The sequence below is a fragment of the Prosopis cineraria genome, unplaced genomic scaffold, assembly GCF_029017545.1.
Source record: "Prosopis cineraria cultivar Desert tree isolate PC_DT_omini unplaced genomic scaffold, ASM2901754v1 PC1, whole genome shotgun sequence".
Taxonomy (NCBI): domain Eukaryota; kingdom Viridiplantae; phylum Streptophyta; class Magnoliopsida; order Fabales; family Fabaceae; genus Prosopis; species Prosopis cineraria.
In genome coordinates, this window is record NW_026555332.1 from 46929172 (window position 1) to 46951131 (window position 21960).

General features: G+C 34.8%; 3 protein-coding genes across 4 annotated transcripts; all 3 read right to left on the reverse strand.

Annotated features, from left to right (window-relative positions):
* Window positions 1-2214: 2214 nt before the first annotated feature.
* Window positions 2215-3389, reverse strand: LOC129306916 (auxin-responsive protein SAUR32-like). The gene has a single exon (XM_054947765.1). It carries the CDS (start codon window positions 3339-3341, stop codon window positions 2985-2987), a length of 357 nt encoding a protein of 118 aa, XP_054803740.1. The 5' UTR covers window positions 3342-3389; the 3' UTR covers window positions 2215-2984.
* A 7155-nt stretch (window positions 3390-10544) lies between these two features.
* On the reverse strand, window positions 10545-11361 carry LOC129305041 (auxin-responsive protein SAUR32-like). Its single transcript, XM_054944946.1, has one exon. The coding sequence runs from the start codon at window positions 11116-11118 to the stop codon at window positions 10819-10821; it is 300 nt and encodes a 99-aa protein (XP_054800921.1). The 5' UTR covers window positions 11119-11361; the 3' UTR covers window positions 10545-10818.
* Window positions 11362-17917: 6556 nt separating this feature from the next.
* Window positions 17918-18896, reverse strand: LOC129288184 (uncharacterized). 2 transcript variants are annotated; one of them, XM_054924637.1, is made up of 2 exons: window positions 18441-18896; window positions 17918-18289 (listed from the first exon to the last, which is right to left on the reverse strand). In XM_054924637.1, the coding sequence occupies exons 1-2, from the start codon at window positions 18747-18749 to the stop codon at window positions 18053-18055; spliced, it is 546 nt and encodes a 181-aa protein (XP_054780612.1). In that variant the 5' UTR covers window positions 18750-18896; the 3' UTR covers window positions 17918-18052. The 2 variants fall into 2 exon arrangements, with proteins under 2 accessions (XP_054780612.1, XP_054780602.1); XM_054924627.1 differs by having other exon boundaries at window positions 17918-18319; window positions 18441-18890.
* Window positions 18897-21960: the final 3064 nt, after the last annotated feature.

Here is a 21960-nt window from a genome sequence, read left to right on the forward strand (position 1 = left end):
GCTTATTGCTGCTGCTCTTATAACCTGAAGATCACTTGTAACTGCTTTCATAACGTGTTATACCCTTGTAGTTGTGATTGATCTAATTCAATAATTAACTTTAAATTGTTGTGATTTATGTACTTGTGTTGTTTTGATTTTAAACTTAATAAATTGTATGATTTAAAATTTTAATGAATGCTATTATCTAGAACTTTCTCTAATATTGTTCGATTTATTGGGACAACGAAATGTTTTGATCTCATCCTGTAAACGTCCCTAATAGCAGATGTCTTCCTCTACGTAACCAAGCCTCTGCCCCTACACATTATGCAAATTTTGATACTCATGTGAACTAAATTTGTCCAATAAAACAACATCATTAAAATCCACTACACCAACCAATATCAAAAACTGGTACGTATAGTTAATAACAGAAACATCAGCCTGGCCAGAACTAAAGGAAGATAGTCGGACAAAAAACCCATTTCCTGTTTCTCATATTACAAGACTTGGCAAGTCAATCTACTGTCATGTTCATAAAATTAAAGATCTAGATTAGAGAGAAATTCTTATAACAGATGAATAATTTCATCCATTATCATTGAACTAGTCCACCTTAGACCTAAAATGCCATTCTTCACTAGATCAACCAGGTGCTTACTATCACTCTATCAAGTCATGCAAATAACACATGTTCCAACTGCATATATCATTATCACAAATCAACCATTATTCTTGCCAACATATTCCTTTAGACATTGACAGCAGGAGCCAAGTTAACTAATCTTGTTACCAAATGAAAATGAAAATACTGGATGAAAATTGTATTCTTCATTGATGGTAAAAATAGAGTAATACAAGAGTATATATACATGATAAATATATTGTGTAAAGTCTAACAAAATTAGTTACAACTAATTAACAATTAAACAGAAATTATTCTGAGGCTAACACCCCCCACAAGCTGGAGCATGAATATTAATCATGCCAAGCTTGGAAATGAAGTCATGAAAAGGCTTAAGATGTAAGGCCTTGGTGAAGACATTAGCAAGTTGATCTACCAAACGAACAAGCATGAGATGAAAGATGTTAAATTGAAGTTTCTCTTAAACCAAATGGCAATCAAGCTCAATATGCTTGGTATGCTCATGAAAGGTTGGATTGGTAGCTATTTGAAGAGTAGATTGATTATTACAGTAAAGAAGAGTAGGAGAGGAATGATCACACAAAAGATCATTAAGGAGATATCATAACCATTGTAATTCACAGGTTGTAAAAGCAAGTGCTCGATACTTAGCCTCCGAAGAAGAGCGAGAAACAATAGGTTCTTTCTTTACTTTTCATGAACTAAGTAGAGAGCCAAGAAACACACAAAAACCAATAACAGATCTTCGATTATCCTTGCAACCAGTCTAGTCAAAATCACTAAAAGTTTTAATCAAAATAAGTAGACACTTGATATTATTGATTTCAATGATATCATTTCCCGTAAGAACAAGATCATCCATATAAACTAATAATGCAATAAAAGTAGTGGAAGTGGATTTAAGGAACAGAGAATGATTTGAAGGAGATTGAGTGTAACCATAGGAAATTAAAGCAGAAGAAAGCTTAGAATACCATTGTTGACTAGCCTACTTGAGACCATAAAGGGATTTTTGTAATTTGCGGACCATATTAGGATGAAGTCTTGAAAAACCTTAAGGAATCTCCATATAGACTTCTTCAAAAAGATCCCCATGAAGAAAAGCATTATTTACATCAAGTTGATGTAAATGCCAATTATGAGCAGCAGCTAAAGCAAGTAATAAATCAAGGGTAGACATCTTAACAACAAGGGAGAATAAAGTATCAAAGTAATCAACACCTTCAGTTTGAGTGTAGCCTTTAGTTGCCAAACGAGCCTTATGCTTATCTAAAGAACCATTAGCAAATTTCAACTTATTCTTGGAGAGTAAGGCCACACTCATAACTTTGGCCCAACAATGATAATTGGTGGCATCTAACGGAGGAGCAACCAGGACTAATGCTTGGTTCTCGTTGGGATGGATGTAAAACGGACTGGTCAAGTTGGAAGTCTGCGGAAGAGGGTTAAGGTTAGGGTTGGGGATGAAGGATGAAGTCTCGATGGCCATGAGGAAAAAGAAGTCGAACCAAAAAATAGGCCGCGTCGAATCAAAAAAATAACAGGCTCATGACACCATGTTACCAAACGAAAATGGAAATACTGGATGAAAAATGTATTCTTCATTGATTGTAAAAATAGTATAATACAAGAGTATATATACACAATAAATATACTATGTGAAGTCTAACAAAATTAGTTACAACTAATTAACAATTAAATAGAAATTATTCTGAGGCTGACAGATCTTGCTTTCTTTCATCCATTCTGCACATTCTGCTATGATCTCTATAGTTATACAATGCCACACTCCTAGCTGGAAATTATGAAACCCTAATGGAGACTTAGTAGTATGGGTACCATATTCCAAGTTGAATAATATGAGATGCTTAATAAACTATTTAAATGAATTGATTCTCCCACCTCAACAATTAATTTTTGAAACAGGGTTTCACATCCCACTTAGTTACCCATCAAACTTCCCTCATCCCTCTATCTTGCTATATATATATATATATATATATATTCTCCAGCTTCATTGAGAAAGGATGAAAGAACCTTTGGTAGACTAACATATAGTCGTTAAAGGAAGCCCTTATGCCGTGTGAAGATTGAGATTTGGGAGAGAATCAGAGTGAGGAAGAGAGGAGAAAACAAGAGTATTATGTGGGTATATATCTAGGTTCAGCACTTACTAATATATTTTATGTAATTATGTCGGGACCAAACAGATTGTTATACATATTTACTAAACTGACTTTGGTTAACTGCATTATTTAGCACGACAGTTCAAAACTATTGATGAACAGTTTCATTCCCAGATATGTTCCCTGAGACCGAGCCGACTGGAAATGCAATAAACTTGCAGTAGTTGTCTCTATGTTGACAGCGAGTTTCTCCTGCTGCGACTCTCCTGGATCTTCTCTAATTCTTGAGGGCGGCAAGGCACTGAAAGAGCTCCTTGCTGTCCAAAACCGTACTCTTCCCGAGCCCGGTCTAGCAGCTCCAAGAATTCCGGGTCAGCCAAGTAGTCTAGTTCAAGGATAAACCTTTTCGCTTCTTTACCTTCGATTGCAAGAACTGCAAATTGGCCGTCCATTACATCGGCAGGCACTGCCTTATTATTTCCCGCTGCCACTTCTTCATCCTCATCCGACTGGCGGGTTGCAGATCTTCTGCCCACAAGGAGCGACAGACTCTTATGTAATATTCTCTCAATCAAAGACCGAATCATCTTCAAGTCTCTCTCTGTAACTCAACTTCTCCAAGTGTATGATGGTGAGCTCGCAGTGTCCAGTATTGGAGAGTGGCTTATTTATATTGAGAAAATGGAGAGGGAGAAATGCCCATGAAATTTCATATACGACACGGTACTGGTGAAGACATGGGCTGTGTTGAGCTACTGTCCATTTAATGCGAGCCATTGACCAATCATTTTCTCCTTTCTCACTCGCGGGCCGTTCTTATCTCTAAGGAGTAAGCACCCATAATTAGTTGTTCCTTTTTATATCATAGTTGACTAATGGAATTAATTTAGCGATTTGGCTCAAGTTTAGAGGGTACGGTCTTAATCAAACTTTTTGATCACATTCCATCCCCGGTTGCATCCTAGATTTTTTAGAAGAAAACTCCGGGTTCTGTACAAAATATCTTCGGAGATTTTATTTGTGCACGGTGATCAGTGAGAAGATTTCTGTAGAGCAAGAGAGAACAAATTCAGGGTTTGCTGCGGAGCTGGAAGTTTTGTTTCACCTGTTATGTGACAGCTCCAATAGTTATATATCTTTTTATCAGGAAAAAAAAAACAAAAGAAAAAGAAAATCATCCAGGTGGTTTCTTAAATATTGTGTGCGAAGTTTTCTCAAGTAAAAATCACAGGACGATGCAAGTGGGTACTGTAATGGCGAATTGGCGATAAGGATCAACACTCCAAGAAGTTTAGACGAGTTGACATGGAAAACAAAACATAGCGTGTGATGTGATGCTTCGTGACATGAATAGTTAGTTTCACAGTTCCCTTCTTTTTCCTGCTCGAGTTAACAGTTGCATATGTATCTATCATTGATAAAAAATGAATTAATGATAGTCGGGGTCTTCAGTACTCAGCCGTGGACATCAAAACGCGTACACACACGTGCGCGCGTATATGTGATTGAAGAAGAATGTAACTGCGTTCTGCATATAAGCAAACCTTAAAATATGATCAACAAGGAATCCATCTGCATGTCGATCGACGTGTTGCACTGACAAATAAAATATACTGATCAATTTCATCTCAACTAACCCTGCACGAAATGGTTCGAACCTAAAGAAAAGGGTTACTGAATATATATCCTGGAATATATTAACCCGTGATTTTGTGATTTTTTCATGAATTTGTATTATATGCCTAATATGGAGAAACATGTACGTACGTGACATTTGTCAAGAACGAGAGTGGAGCCATTGTGTTTGTTGGCGCAGAAACATGGCATTCAATGCAACATTGAGGAGTCGTTTTCTTCCTTCTCATCATACGCGGGGTTTCAACGGAGCAGATCCTTTCAGATCCATAATTTGCAGACCCCTCGGTCTTGAAATTGACTGATCAAACTCCAATTCTTTTTTCGGTCTGGTTATCCTGAAGGGTTGATTTGTGACCACTTAAGGCTTCTCAAGGGATTATCTTTGAATAACGGATCCTGAATGATCGATGTGGAAATTTCTGAGACAGGAGAGTGACCAAGCTCATTTACAATTTTTCCGTGCATTTGGTACAAATTAATGATCCGTGGGATCTATGCTCAGTGTGTGTCGGCAAAAACTAGAAATATATAGATCAGTAGTTAAACTGTGTGTTCATCTTGAGGTTGAAGTGCTACGTACGTTTCTGGATTGAAGTGATTTAAGCAGTCTTTTGAAGACTAAGCTGTAATAATTAGAAGTTAGAATGTCGGACAACTAGAGATTTCTGTCTGTACCCGGTAATTAACGGGTTGGTTTGGAAGTTGATCAAGTTAAGCAAACTCGCAAAAAGAAAACGCGTGTTTAACGTCAGTGTATATTATATTTAACGGGAAGAACATGGTACGTGTCTCTGCATGAACCGTAAGTGTCAGCGATCATCTATATATACTATTTATCATCCTTTTCTGGTTGAAATTTAATGTCACCAATGCAGCATTTACCATCATCTACAAGTCTATAAATATATAGTACTACAAAATATCATGATACAACAATCAATAACAAAATTAAAAAAAGTTCTACTCTTCATGTAAAAGGGTCATAATGCCCCATCATGCCCGGACACGTTTGTTTCATTAATCTGTGATGCATGTTAATCAAACTTTATCGTCCCACCTTAATCACCGCTTTAACTAATTTTAGATGGCTACTAGTAATAACTCATTATATTTTGGCACATTGAAGTTGGAGTAGGTCGTAAAGAGAACGAGAATGGTAATTGTGTCTCAAGTTTGTCGGGTAATCTCATTAGAGTTAGGCAACACGTTCATTATTCCATTTTCTAGCCAGACCATCGCATTCACAAAACATGAAAATGAGAAGCTATTACAAAATTGATTGACTCAGCCTGCAGGTCTGGGAAATCCTAGAAGAACTGGACAAAAATACTCTAATTTATTATTGATAATTGAAAAACGTCATTTAATCATCACCACGAAAAAACACACTAGTAGATATGACAAGATTGAGCATATTATAATGAGTAAAGTGGCAAAAATATCTATTAAATGGTTGGTCAGGAATATCCAATAGTCTAAAATGAGAAAAATGATAGCAAAAACATGTATAATGTTATGAAAATTGGTGTAAAACCAACCAAATTGTTAACTTGCCCTAATGTTTGTTAGTTTTGTATGTTAAATGCTGACTATGCTAATATTTGCTGACATAAACTAAAAAAGAGCAAACATACCCATGAAATTGTGGACCAAGAGTGTCCAGTAGTTTAAAGTGATAAAAGGGACAGAAATACCTATAATGTTACTCTAATAGATGCAATAGTAATCAATCTATCAAATCTTTTAAATGTTGACCACTTAGTTAATATCTAAGTAGAAGTTGATCATTTTTCGCTAACGTGGACAAAAATTATTCCCAAGTACTCCCTCTAATCTCATTTATATGTCACATTCTATAAAGTTTATTTGATCCTATTTATAAGTCACAAAGCTATTTTTTAGGTAATATTTGAGAGATATTTCTAAAATTATTTTTCATGAAAGAGAAAAAGTAACATAACATCACTTTTTAAATTTGTTATATAAGGGCATATTTGGAATTGTATACACTTTTTATTCCTTGTACTTTTTTGCATTGGTATTGATTGAATTGATAAAAATGACTTATAAAGAGGACTAGAGGAGTAGAATTTTACGGAGGTTGATCAGTCATTGTATGAATACCATGTGAAAAAATGTCATTTTGACCTAACAACAAGTTAAATCACTCTCTTCTTTACATTAGTGCCATAAGCCAATTGAGAATCTCAAACCTTATCGTAAACGAAATCACTTAAGGTTGTGTCAATGTTCTTGAGATAGGTGGCATAAAAGGTGTGCGTAGTTACAAAGGTGTTATAAGTAGAGACAACTTTTTTCATGAAGTGTTTGCATTCTTTGCAGTAATAGCTTTTCATTCTCGATTTTTGTAACATCCCAATTTAAATTTTAATAATTAACTATTAAAATTTAAATTGGGATGTTACAATTCTCCCCTCCTTTTAAAAAATTTTGTCCTCAAAATTTGAAGTTAATAACTATTAACTACTTACTTAATCAAAAAGACGAGGATAATCACATCGCATACTGTCCTCGGTCTCCCACGTAGCATCACCTGGAGTCGTGCCCTTCCAAATTACTTTAACCAATCTAATGGTCTTGTTTCTTAATTGCTTGTCCTTGTAATCCACAATCCTTTCTGGTTCAGCTCTGAATGTCAAATTCTCCCTGAGTTCAATTTCCTCAGGTTCAATTATATGGGAAGGATCTGGTTGATACTTTTTCAGTTGTGACACATGGAATATGTTGTGTATTCCAGCAATTTGGGGTGGTAATACTACTTGATACGCTACTGGTCCAACTCGTTTTAAGATCTCAAAAGGCCCCGTACCAGGTACGAGTTCAATTGAGAACTCAACCTCTCGTTTTGGAGGCAAACCGATCACTTTAGTAGGAAAGACGTCAGGGAATTCTCTCACTACTGGAATCTGATCTACACCTTCTTCAATCTCTGCCTTGATTGAGAAGAAAATCATAAAAGCTTGGCAGCCCTTTCTTATACACTGTTTTACTTGAGCTGCAGACAACAACATAGGACTTTGGGACTCTACAAGGGTTACAGTAAGAACTGAGAGTGACACACTCTTTTTCTGACAATCAAGTACAGCTCCATTTGCAGACAACCAATCCATCCCCACAATAACATCAATCCCAGACAAAGACAAACAAATGAGGTCTATGGTGGTCTTTCGACCCTCATACTCAACCTCTACATTTAGACATGCCTTAGCAGTCCTTACAGTCAAACCAGCAGGAGTAGAAATCTTCACATCAAAAGGTAAGGTACACACAGGCAATTTACATCTTTTCATACATTCATCAGACACAAAAGAGTGTGTAGCACCCGAATCAAACAAAGCACAAACATCATTATTAAGGATTCGGATTATACCTCGGATAGCATTAGGGTTGTTAGCAGCCTCTGGCCCAGAGAGGGCATACACTCGTGCTGGTACTGTAGGTCTCTGATCATTACCCCTATTCTGATTTTGATAGCAGAATCGGGCAATATGACCAGGCTTCTGGCAGATGTAACAAACCCAACAATCACCAGAATGAAACTTCCCACACTTACTGCATGCTTGATTACTAGCAGCACCGGAAGTAGGAGTAGAGGTTGCTGGACTCCTGTAAGACCCCTGACTCCCACTCTGATTCCCTCTGTAGCTTTGGCCTTTATGGTAGTAGCCCTTCTTCTTCTGATTTCTAAAGCCTCCAAAGATTTGACTGCTCCTCTTCTCTACTCCACCAATGGGTCTGGTGTGGATAGGGGGCTTCCCATGAGGTTCTTTTCTCCTCTCTCTATCAGCTTCTAATCTAGCCTCTCTCTTCCTCCGAGAAACTATTCGAAGCTTATTGCACATCTCACTGAATGTCTTGATCTCAAAAGGGGCTAACTGTTCCCTTAGATCAGGCCTTGCCTTCTCTAACAATCGTTCAGCCATCCACTCCGTGTCTTCATGTTTCTGGAGGTAAGTAGAGTATTTAGATAATTCTGAGAATTGTTCAATAAATTCATCCTCATCTAAATCACCCTGGCGGAATGCATGAAACTCAGCCTCCTTTTCTGCTCTCAGTGCAGTAGGAAAATAATTCTCGAACAATATGGCTTTAAAATCTTCCCAAGTAAGAGAGGAATCATCCTTCGGTCCTGATGTTTCCCACCATTTCTTAGCACTCTTCTGTAGTAGGAATATTGCCAGCTGCACCTTTTGATTAGAAGTGCACACAACCATATGAAAAATACTCTTCAATTGATCTATCCATTCTTCAACCACCGCTGGCTTAAGATTTCCATCGAAAGTAGGAGGATTAAACTTACGAAAAGTACTCCAGATCTTTGTGATCGTGGATGTCTGTTGCTCAGAGTGAAGACTCACATTCTTCGGACTAGTCTCATGGTGAGAATAGGGAGGTGAGCCTTCATTAGCAGATTGGCTCGCATTTAATACCTTGGTATGGCTTCCTTCTTATTGGCCATTTCCCTCTCGGTTGGAATTCTCCTTATATTGTCTTAAAGCGGCCAACTCTTCTTCTTGTCTCTTCATGCGGTCACTAAGATTATATAGTAGATCCATCATTTGCCTCATGGTTGGCTCATCCTGCCTTAGTTGTGACTGTATGGGCTCGCCCTGCCCAATTTGTTGCTGTGTGGGCTCCGGTTGTGGCAGTGAAGGTATGTCATTTCCTATTGGCTCTATAGAATCACCGACAATTTCGCCACCTCTCCTAGTTTTAGACACCATCTCTCCCCTCCTAAAGGATGGAAGTCACATAATTAAGTTAACACTAATCTCAAGACAAGAAAAATAATGGAGAAGTATTATGATTTAATAATGTATATTGCCAATAAACTAGGTTAATGTATAACAATTTCATAATTTATAAGAATTTAAAATATGTAGCTCTGATACCAAAAATTAACTATTAAAATTTAAATTGGGATGTTACAATTTTTGATTGCGTACAACTTATTTTACTGTGTTAAATATTAGGTTTTCTAGACAAGAAAATTGAGTGAAGAGAGAGGAAAGAAGTGGGTGAGATATGTGGTGATGGAAAAAAATCACGTGACATGAATTTTTTACAAATTAATTACTATTGCACTTATTAAAGTAATGTTATGAGTACTCCTGCCTCTTTTTCACTTTAAATTATTGGATACTCCTAGCTTATAACTTTGTAAATATTTTTGCTTTTTTTTTAGCCTACATCAGCAAACATTGACAAGTGACAAGCGCATTTAGTATTTAACATCACAAACTAACTTACGTTAGAGTAAGTTAATGGTTTGATCACTTTTACACTAATTTTAATAATGTTCTAAGTATTTTTATCCTTCTTCTCACTTTAAATTACTAGACACTCATTGCCAAATACTTGATGGGTATTTTTGCCCATTTTCCCTATTATAATTAAAAAAAACCAGTCATATAATTTTTACATTCTTAGCCATTAAAAGATAATATCCATTTGGAAGCAAAAAATAAATATTTTTAAACTTTTTTCTTATTATTGTCGGTCAATTTAGGGATTATATTTTATTATTGATAATAATTTAAAATAATTTTATTTATATTTTCCACTTCTTCATTAGATCCCATTCATAATATGGTCATTTGACCAGTGTTATTCTTTTCAACAGTATATTACTTTTATTCAATCAAATTTAAATTGAAAATGGAATATTTATTAATTTCTTTTTTTGGTAAAAGAATATTTATTAATTTCTATAAGATATGACTATTTTATTTTAAAAAATAAACTCATTTTTATTCGTTTTCATTTCTTTTGACATAAAAATATTTTATTCAAAAAGTTTGACATATATGAAATTGAAAACACGTATGGTCAAAAACTTTTCACGTAAAAAGTTTGTAATCATATTAGTAGGAAAAAATATATATACATAATTTATTAAATTGAAAACTTGATTCCTTTAAATCGATTTTCACAGAAAAGGGTGTGGTTAAACCCAAATTGTAATAAATCACGCCGTCGTTTTTGGAAAAATTAAAAATGCTGCAGTGGTTAGGCTCGAGATCCAAATGAACAAGTTTAACACAGTTGTTTTGTTTTATGGATCGAAATCCCAATTTCTAAGTAAAAAAGCGATCTTAAATCTTTGAGAGGCTGCTCAACAGATTAAAAGCCGAAACATAACTAATAACAAAATAAAACTAATCACTGGACTCTTCAGTCTTCAACGTACAGTAGGACAGACTGTATGGCCATTGATCCCAAAAAAGGCAGACAATATGGCCTGAAACCTAACTGTACGACCAATATAAAGTACAAACTAAACAAGCGTATCCACATGCAGGAAAATCGATTTACACAAACAATGTTTGTCCAAGTCGATCATGAATGAATAATAGTTTATATCTTTTTAATTGATTATCTTTGATGTTGCCTATGCGCGCCTAGCTAGGGACGGCAGCGCATGTGATTGTCGATTATGCTCTGGAGTTCTTGAGGGTTGCAAGGGACGGCAAGAGGACCCTTCTGTGCGAAGCCATACTCTTCACCGGCCCTCTCCAGAAGCCTCAAGAAAGCAGGATCTCTCAGGCAATCTAATTTCACCGTAAATCTCTTCGCTTCTTCGCCTTTCACCGCCACCACCACAAAATGCCCTTCCGGGACCCTCCTTCCTCCTCCTGAACTTCTCGCCCCCAATGACAGACCCTTCAGCACCTTCCCTATCTTCGAGTGCTTCAGCATCTTCATCTTCTTCTTCTGGATTATTGTGTGTTTCAGATCAAGTTCAGTAGTGAGCTTTGAAGTGTGATATAATTACGTAGACCCGATCGATGAGCATGACATGGAATGATCGAATATATATAAGGAATTGCAAGGAGAAAGAAACATGCAGGAAGCTTCCATATTCTCTGAATTCCGTGTTGATCGATGACGCAGCAGCCATAGCGCGACATGTTAATTAATGCGACCTTTTGACGCGTTGAAGCTTATTTGTTTCATTCTTCCATGTAAGCTGGCCTCCTTTTCCTTGCCTTGCCACGGAAGCTCTCTTACGCCTAATCCTTGTCCCTGATTATATTGTTATAATATTGTCACAGATAGTTCAAGCTTCAACGACAAATCATATACGTTCAGACCAGTTAATTATCTGACGGAACAACAGCACTGTCAGGAACAACAAGCATTCTATTGACGTTGAAGATGGCATTTGCGAAGGGGGACATCCGTGCATTTTCAGCAGTCATCCAGCAACACCATGTCCTGTTGACGGTGTCGGCAAAATCTAATTGTTCGACGCGTTCCCATAGCGTTCCACTATTTTTTTCCCTTGCTTGTTTCAGTCACGTTTCTGTAGGTTTTGTTTGCACCTCCATATTTGTTTTTTTTTTTTTTGGGACAATTCAGCATGCGGTGGTCTTCACTGGCCTCTGGAAATTAATTTTATATTTGTGGAGACTGAAGTTCCATGGAGTTTTTAAATCGATCTGAAGAAGGCGTACTGTTTCATCTGTCACCACTACTCGTATAACAGCGCTGGGTCCGTTTTGCTTCTACAGTATTTCTTCTTTTTCTTATTATTTTCTTTTTCAGGGACACCGTTGTACCTACAACTTCAATGCCTTATCGGAATCTTCGACTATCAACATCCAAGACTTTAAAATTTCGGTATCGTGTTTTTTAAAGAAGTCAACAAAATGAGTTCCAAAATACAATAGGCATTTGTAAAGCGAAAAAAAATTAATATTTAGATATTTTTATATTTATGACCGTGAAATGATTAGTGTGACATAGAGTATATATAATATAAAGAATAAATTACTGAAAATATACCATGGTGACGGAAATTGATTAAACCTACATGTTTAGGTAATTTTGAAAAATTAAAGATCATAAATTAAATTATATTAAATTAAATTAGTGTCCTATATATTGGAAATGATTGTCACCATTGATACTTTTTTTATTGCTCATATTTGAAGCACATTCAAATACTAAATGTAGGCACTTTTCTAATGAAATTCAAATTTTAATTTTTCACATTGTGAGGCGTCACCATTAATACTTTGTAAATAACATGATTTGTTAATTTGATTTTTTTTTATTTTTTTTATTTCCATCACAAGTAATTATTGGAAGTTAAAAATTTTATTTTTGAAAAAACATAAATATTTTACAATTAAATTTTTTATAGTAAATATTCTCAACCTATAGATGACCCTACAATGCAACTTCTTTATAAATGTGATCATTCTCGTCCACAAAAATATGACACATCATAATACATGGACTATACATTACATATATATGTTAAAAAATTAAATGAACAGAGTTTTTATTTCAATGATAACAAGTTGGAGAAGCCAACTTTACGGCAAGTTATAATGCAGATAACAATGAGACAGAGATTGTATAGTTGACGATGACATTTTGCCCAAACTATGCATCTCTTACAATTTGATACTTTCGTTCAAATTTACTTACACTGAAACACATGTATTCTTAAATATACTAGTGCTTTTAGTTGGTTCACAAATTTATTGACACTAAAACACGTGTATAAACCATGAAATTAATATAAATTGCACTATTTACAATATGACTTGATGTGTTTTTAAAATTTCATGTATCACAATTTTTTGCCTAATGTATATGTCAAGCATTACCTTTTAACTCCCACAGTAAAATTACCACAATATACGGGACCTACAGTATAATAATGAGAATAAATGTCTACTCTATTTTCTTGAAACATTTTGAATAATTTTATAGACTTAGATTTCGAAAGATGGACACTTGCCGTATGCTACGCTGCCCTTCAACTCGTTCACTCTCTCATTTTCGATCTCTCTCGATAGAGACAATGATATAGAGTCCTTTGAGTTGAAAACACATATGTGTGACCTGTGAGCACAACAATAATAATAGAACCAAATTTAATTAAAAGATCGTCAAGGATTGATGACGCTGCCCAGCTGGCACTCACACCACAAGTACTTGCAAGTTGACCAATTGACACCAGACAATGGGGGATGGGCACCTGCAAGTCTGCAGCACCAGTAGTATGGAAGCCCAAGGGGTAAAGCCATGCGAGAGAAGTCATATTGTGTGATGATATGAGGCCCATAAGAGAGAGGCCATCAGATGCCATTAAAAGAGCATAAAGATTAGGGTTAGAGACTTAGAGGGATGGTCTTCTTCCTCTTGGTCCCACTCTTCAGTCTGTTACTCCCTCTGCTTTAATTTCTTCCCTTACCTGGTGACCGGCGTGTTGCTCCTTTGTTTGTGCATTTGTATTTGTACTGAGTTGTGTTTCTTGATTAATTCCATTAATGCGTTTAAAGTGTGTTTTTGCTTTGAGAAATTGTTCTGTATCCATGGATGAAGGAATGCTGATGCCTATTTTTATATATCAGGCTATTTTTAACTAAATTGTTAGAATAATATTTATATATATGAAGTCATAAATCATTGTGACATTGAGTAATTACATGTATATAAACTTATTTTTTTCCTTTTTTTTATTTGTATATGCAATTTACTTTATATTGGTGTGTATTTTAGATTTTATATCTTATATATATTAACTTACTTTTGCATGATTTGAAGATAGTTTAGTTGAATTACCATCTTTATGTGTACACAAGGCTCATACTATTTTAAGACATTTGAAAGTCATGAATCCTAACCCTTAGATTAATCATTTAGAGTCTCAAACATCCTGAAAACCTTCAGAATTTCGCACTGCACATTGGCACCCCCTCATTCATGTTTGATGCACTCATCATCATTCATTCACCTCCTTTATTTTCTCTCAAGAACACTCATGAATCCCAAACTCCTGTTCACCATTTCTCTACCTTACACCCCTCCATTTCACCATCCAGATACACCATTTTAATATCCTAACAGCCCGCACAAAAATCCTTAGGTCCAAAATAATCATTAACTCATCTTCCATCTGAGCCATAACTCAAGATATCAAAGAGAAGCTATGGAGGTCCAAAAAGAGACATGGTTAGGCTTATCTTCTCTTTCTATGATGCATGGATGAAGCCTTCTTGAGCTCTTGAATTTTGAGAGTTTCTCTTATCTCTTAACTCTTCTTTAATACAGTGAGTTTTGATAACTATAATATTGTGGTGATAATAGTTGTTAGAATTGAACTTTGAGATGTTTGGTTAAGTATTATATAAGGTTTTATATTGTTAATTTGCCAATTGAGGTGTTGTTTTGTGAATTTAGGTGCAGGCCAAATTAATATGATTTCCGTTGTTGCATTGTATGTTAGTCGCCTCTTGTGAGCTTGTGAGACATAGTTGTGCTTTAAGCATATTCAAGCTTGGCTAATAATTTTTAATTAATTTAAGGTCTCATTTGGTTAAGATAAAGCTAAAATTGATAATTAACTCTATAATTAACTAATCATCTTTAAGCACAATTAGTTTTAAGGGTTAATTTAAGTTCTTGTTAATCTAAATAATCTAATAATACTAATTATCAGTAGTTACTAGGATGTCTTTAAAATCAATTGAGATTAAGAAAAAATTAATTAGATTAAGTAAGGATAATAGAGGAAGTTTGTGTGCCTAGGAAGACCATAAAATTGCATTTTAATCACACATTCCATTTAATTTCACATTTGTCTGATTAAAAAAAACAAAAATACTAGTTTACTTTAATCTTTGTTTGTTCTAATTAAAGTCAACAAATCCAATCATTAATAATTGTTTTTTTGGTAATATTAATCAACTAAGGTATTAATTTTTTTTAACTGCACGAGAGATTTGATGTGAAAATTTGATGTGCACTAATTACATATGCACCAAATTAGATTAAGAAACACCTCAATATATATAAGGAACAACCTAGGTCAAATTTTTCATAGAGTTAGTTAAAAATTAAACCCTTAGTCGATCATATCCACCCAAGAACAGTGATTAATGATTGGATTAGTTGATTGCAATTAAAATAAACAAAGATTAAATATAACTACTTTTTCTTTTTTACTTTTGAAAAACTAGAGAGATTTGAAAATGGCTAGTTTGTGTGTTGACAATGCAATATCATGATCTTCTCAGGAACATGAATTGCCTCTCTTATCTTTACTCTGACTAATTAATTTTCTCTTACCTCCAATTAATTTTAAAGATATTACAGTAAGCACTAGGAATTAGTATTCTTAGATTCTTTAGATGAATTAGGATCATTGATTAACTTTTAGAACTAGCTGTATTTAAAAATGACCACTTGATTATGAAGTTAATCATAAATTTCAACCCTTGCCTTAGCCAAATGAAACCTTAATTGATTAAGAAAAATGATTAGCCAAACTCAAGTGCGCTACACAACCGTAACTCTCAAACTCATAAAAAATGACTATAAATTAAATGAAATGAAAAATTAAAAATTAAATTAATTTCAATAGCACTCAAATCATCATGACAACACCTCAATTGGAAAATAAATGACATAATAACCTCATATAAATCACAAAGTTCAATCTCAACAACTATTGTCACTATAATATCATAATCATAAAAATTAAAGGAATTAAACCAGAGGTATGAGATAAGAGAAGTTTCCAAAATCCAAGGCTTATAAAGACTTCATCCATACATCTTGAGAAGGTTGAGCATGCCTAGCCACTCCTTATTTGGACCTCCATAACTTCTCTTTGAAGACCATCAAAAGAAACTACCATGGAAGAGCACTTAAAGAACACACCTTGATGAGGTGGAAGGAATGGAGATTTTTTTTTTTTTTGGGGGGGGAGGGGGTTGTGCCGACTGTGCATATTCCCTCTATTTCTCTGAGCAAAGTTGTTCGTATCACAATGTCTATTGTGTCAGCTTGACCTTTCATAAGTGGAGACAGAATAAAAGGTTCACAATAAATATGCTTACCACCTGCTCTTGATTCAACACACATCCAAGTGGATGATTTTATTTTTTTTTCTCCAACTACAATAATCTATTTTGATCAAATCCATGAATTTAAATTATTTTTCCTTTTACACACATTGAGAGTTTAATGTTGGGTTTGGATGGTGAAATAGATGGCTCAAAGGTGAAGAAGTGGTCCAGTGTTTATGGGTGTTCTTTGAAAGAAGAAGAAGAAGAAGAATAAGATGGAGGCGGAAGGAGAGTAACGTTAACACGTGAAATCATCATACTATAATTCTTATATATTTATTTATTATTTACAATTTTTTTAGAATTAACGTATTAGTATGTATGGTTTTTTCATCTTTTGAAAGATTTTAACATTTTTATAACAATATGTACAACTTGGTATGCAGTTACATTTTCTGATTACAAGATTATGTAAAAAATTATTGATGATAAATATTAAAAATTAAAAAAATAAGCATAATATATTGATTGCTTTCATAGAAAATCATGTGTCTGGGAGATTTTGACATATTTTTCGGCTATCAAGTTGTCAATGAACGCCAAACCGCACTATCGAAAGTTCTTTCTATTTTTCAGTTCATCTAACTTTGATGTAGAGGCAGAGGCTAAACAATAAAGACTTGTTGCCACTTCGGGTCTATAAAAATGCATGCAAGAACTCTGTAGCCAGAACTCTACAGACTACTATGCCTTGAAGTTCAGGATATCTTGAGGATTTCAATTCTAGTTAGTTGCAGAGCTACGACACCTTGAAAGATTTAGCAAAAGAAAAACAAAAACAAAAAGCAACTGACACCATATGTTAGGTCAATCACAATGTTTTTCCCCCCAGTAACAAGGTCAATCACAATGTTAATAATAATAGAAAAAGAAAAGACAAAATCTACCGAATCCTAGTGTGAACCACACTAGAAAATTCTTGGAAAGGGGCTAGGGCACTCTATCTACATTCTACACCTTCAATTCCTTCACAAGACCTTTTCTAACCATCGTGCCATTGCCAGTAATATCCCACTCTACTTGGACCAATATGCATCAGAAATCATCATAGATTTTTATGTGTTATATGAGCAATGTATGATGACAGTTTCTGTGCAAGAGTTATTATTGTTATACATACACTGCGTTCTACCAAACCATGGATCTATAAACTTCACTTTCCACATGACAATAAGAAGCTCGAAAGATGTACCTTTGTTCGACAAAACTAAATTTAGCAGTGTTGCAGATTTACCTGGCAACAGACTCGGAATAAAAAATCAGAGCCTAAATAAAATACCCAAATTTGGAGATGCCAGAAAATAGCAAGCGTTGAACAGTCAAACGAAATATTTTCTCCATACCCAATCAAGAACAACAAATTCTCAGAATGAATGCCTCCGTACTATCAAGAGGGCATCGCAACAAAAGGCTACAAATTATTTAGCAAGTCCCGACTTCCAAAGCCACGGATGACAATGTTTTCCCAAATTGAACTTCAAACTTGCGGGTGTTACGAATGCAAGAGAGTGCCCATTCAGGAATATTCATCAGGCAGGGCTATAATTATAATTCATTTTGCAGAAGCAAAAGCAGCATTCTTCACAAAACCAGATTATTCAAGCAGACCATACGCTTTATAACTAGATATCAGATTGTCACAACCACACGGTCCATATATATTCCTCTGAGTCTTCAATGTTTAGATACATTTTTTATGCTGTTTATGACGACAGTGAGTACCTATAGTAACTAGGGCAATGAGAAACCACTCTTTTTACAAAGAGTAATCAAACAGTAGGCTTGCGCTCGAATGCAGTGCCAGGGTCGTCTTGGCTCGGGAAAACCTCGAGCCCCGTGACCACAGCATCAGGGGGGCCTCGGCGACACCTTCGCTCCATTTCCTGCACCGCTTCAGGGCTTCCGGAGAATAGAGCCTCCACAGACCCATCCTTCCTGTTTCTCACCCAACCTTTCAACCCCAATTGCGTCGCATTTTCAATGGTCCAATTCCTGTACCACACACCCTGAACCCGACCCTTGATCATAACCCTCTCCTGCACACGAAATTCACTAAAATGCATTTGATAAAAAAAAAAAAAATCCCCAAAAGGGCGACACGACCAAGAAACGGAAGAGACTGATGAAATTGAACAAGGAAGAGAAGCGAGAGCATACCGTTTTGGTGGGAGAGGAGTGATCGGAGGCGGAAGAAGCTGGAGGAGAGGTCATTAGGGAGACAGAACGTCGAAAAGGAGGTGAACTAGGTTGGCGCAGAAAATGAAGAGGAGAAGGAGGAAGAGGAACAGGATGGCAAAGCGGAAGAGGAAGATAAGGAGAATGAGAGTGAGAAAGAGGGAAATAGGAGAGTCTAGAAGCACCACTAGCATTGATCCACATATTCCGGTGCATCCGAGATGGAGGGAATCTGGGCCGGGACAGAACAAGTGTTGACAGAGAACGGGGAAGTGAGATTGCCGATGCCATTCGATCAGGCTGGCTTAGATTGTCATATAATTTTGGTGCGGTGGTTGTCAAAACACTGTTGTAGAGTTTTCCAATGGTGACATTGATAACTTGTCGGTGTGGATGTGATTTCTGGAAAAAGGAAACGAACTCTCATATGGCCGAGGATTCCATGCCAGTTGGACTCAACCCTCTTCAGATAGTAGAACCCAAAATACGAATCCGGGCACGTCCCACGAAATAAGCGACGACGAGTGCATCAATCTAATTGGGCAGGCAGGCAGGCCACAGATGAAGGCCCATTGGTGAATTTTATTCTAGAGCGGCTGTTTTTGTTGGCCTCCATTTTTTTACCCATCTAGGGTTTATCATTGCAAATTCCAATCTGGCCAATGCCTGAAACATCATCTTGCAAGAGTTTTTTCAAATTATTTGGTAGATGATCCAGATCAAAAACACAAAGTCTTGGTATTTTCTACTTCTTTTAGTTCTAAAAGTAGAAATTATATAATTAATTCATATAGGTTTTTACAAAAAGTTAGATTAGTTATGCATGAGAAAAAAACGTGTTGATTTTTCTAAACACGTAATTTAGAAAAGATATTGTGGTATTTAATTTTAATCGAAAATTTCTTAATTTACATGCACAACCGACAACTTTAAGCAACAGATGTGGAATATATAATCATCATAAACATAAGTCCTAGTTACTTTCTCCATCCCCATGAGAGGTTTTTCAAAATATATTTTTAATCTCTAAATATAAGATATTATTAAAATATTTTTTAAAAAATAAATTATTATATCCTTATTTAATTGAAAAGAAAAAATGAGTATTTTTATTAATTTACTTTAAAAAAATATATTCATTTTTTATTTATAATAGTTATGAGTAAAATTAAAATATTACTGTACTTTTAATTAAATAATTAATTTTTCTTAATTTATTTAATTCAATTAAAAATATTTTATGTATGGGAATTTAGGAAGTAGCTAGTTTATAGGGATTAAAAAATGGATTAAGTTGTGTGGTGTTTTTCTAAAAATATCCCAGTTTTTAACGAGGGTATTAAATATGAGAGAGAGAGAGAAAACCAACGAGAGCAGTGAAAAAAAATATATCAAATAACGAAGACAAGTAAGATTGACGTCATATGGTAGTTGGTATCAAAATAAATTTCTCAGCTAAGCCTTGTATATTTAGATTGGAAGGGTAATTAGGCAACCAATAAGACCCTGGGAGAAGAGTTAAGAAAAGTCGACAACAGTAGATGTGCAGACTGAAAAGTCGCAATGCAAATCTCGCGTAATTAAAGAGACGGTCAAGGGCGAGAGGGAGGGAGGGAGGGAGGGGGAAAGTAAAGGAAGTGTAAGATTACAGTCAACCTCAGCTGACGAATTTTGGATTGACACCTGATAATAGGTCTTGCCTTTTGAAAAAAATAAAAAGATAACTATTACGAGAAACATTCAACTTCGTCTTACAGTTAGCAAGGGAGATGGGGAGGGCCAGAGAGCTGGGACTTTGAAAAGAAAAGGTTTTTTTTTTTTTTTTTAGCAAAGAAAAGAAAAGGGTGGGGGGTGTTTTAGGAAAAAAAAGAAGAAAGAATGATTAAAAAGTAAAACCGGCGGCGGTTTTCCAAGGTGGGACGGGAACCCGGTAAGGTAAACATCGGCAAAGCACCGTTTTTTGGGCCAACGACAAAAACAACGTCAATTTGCACCGCTTTAATTAAAATATACTCCATTCTTTTAAAAAAATATTTTAAAAAAATTAAATATTTAAAAATATAAAATATATTTATCTTTTGGACATATTCATTTTTTTTTTTAAATATCTCTATTCATAATAACTTTATATTTATTATAGGATATTTAATGAGGATAAATATAGAAGATAAAGTTAGTTAAAAAATAAATAATTATTTTATTAAAAAATAAAATTTAATTAAAAATATTTTATATTTTTAAATAAATGAATTATATATTGATTGGTAAAAAAATTAAACATACACTGCAACAGAAATAGAGAAACCTGGCAAGTCGAACTCCCGGGGGAAGGTAAAGGACAGTTAGCCTTTAAAGTTGAACCAACGACGGTAAAAATTTTATTAAATTTTTTTTAAAAATAAGTTATAAATATAAATTTTAATACTTATAAATAAAATGTTTATCATAATTCAAGAATTATATTCATACTTAAATAATTATTTATAATAAAAAAATTTAAACTTATAATTATTTTGATCAAGATTTTTAACTTTTTTCAAAAAAAAAAACTTACCGAAGATTCCAAAACTCAACTGCCCTTTTCCCAAGAAAATCTACCTTCAGTCAGACTCTGCCACGTGTTACTGAACGGGAACCACGGGCCGTCCACCCAACACTCGCTCTTATTTTATTAGTTAGTAATTACCATTACTGGAAGTTTATCCGAAACCGTGGATTATTTCCTGGTTTGCCCACTTTATTATTTACTCTGGGCAACACGCTTTTGTCGGTTAGTATTCCAAGGCTAAAAAATTATTAATAATAAATAATTTACCAAATGACTGTGATATTCTACATATTAATTTCTTCATCCAGACAAATTAAAATATACACGCACTTCCAGGAATGGCCCTGTGTATTGATTCCGGGGAAGAAAAGGAATCATACTGTCTCTCTATAAATTATATTCATATTTGGACGGGGCGTCTGGGCTAGACGAGCATAATAATTTATGAATTATGAGCAGGCAACAAATGACTCTTGGCCATTCCTTCTAGATGCTTCTAGCTCAATTTCTCTATTTTTAAATGAAAAGGAAACTCAACAAAGAAATACTATCTTGTATTCTTGTAATAGGTTTTGAAATAGATTTTGATGATTATTTTATTTTGCACACAAAATATCCGAAATTTCTCAATCAAGTTTAAACATATAGTAAGATTGAATAAGGAGCAGCCTTATTAGTATAACTTTCGTTTTTATTAAGAAGGTTTTAATTCTTAATTTTATTTTAATCAATGCAAGCTGAGTTTCTTTTATTTAACTCAAATCAACATACATAGCTGTTAAAGGCACTCGATAAGGCCATGTATAGTAGGATTATAAGATGTGTATTTGGATAAATTTTTGTATGCGGATCCAATTTACTGTGTTATTTGTATCTTATTTAGTAAAATCATATACCATGAACATAAATTGATTTTATTATTGATAACAATAAAGAAATTAAAGAGAGACTCTA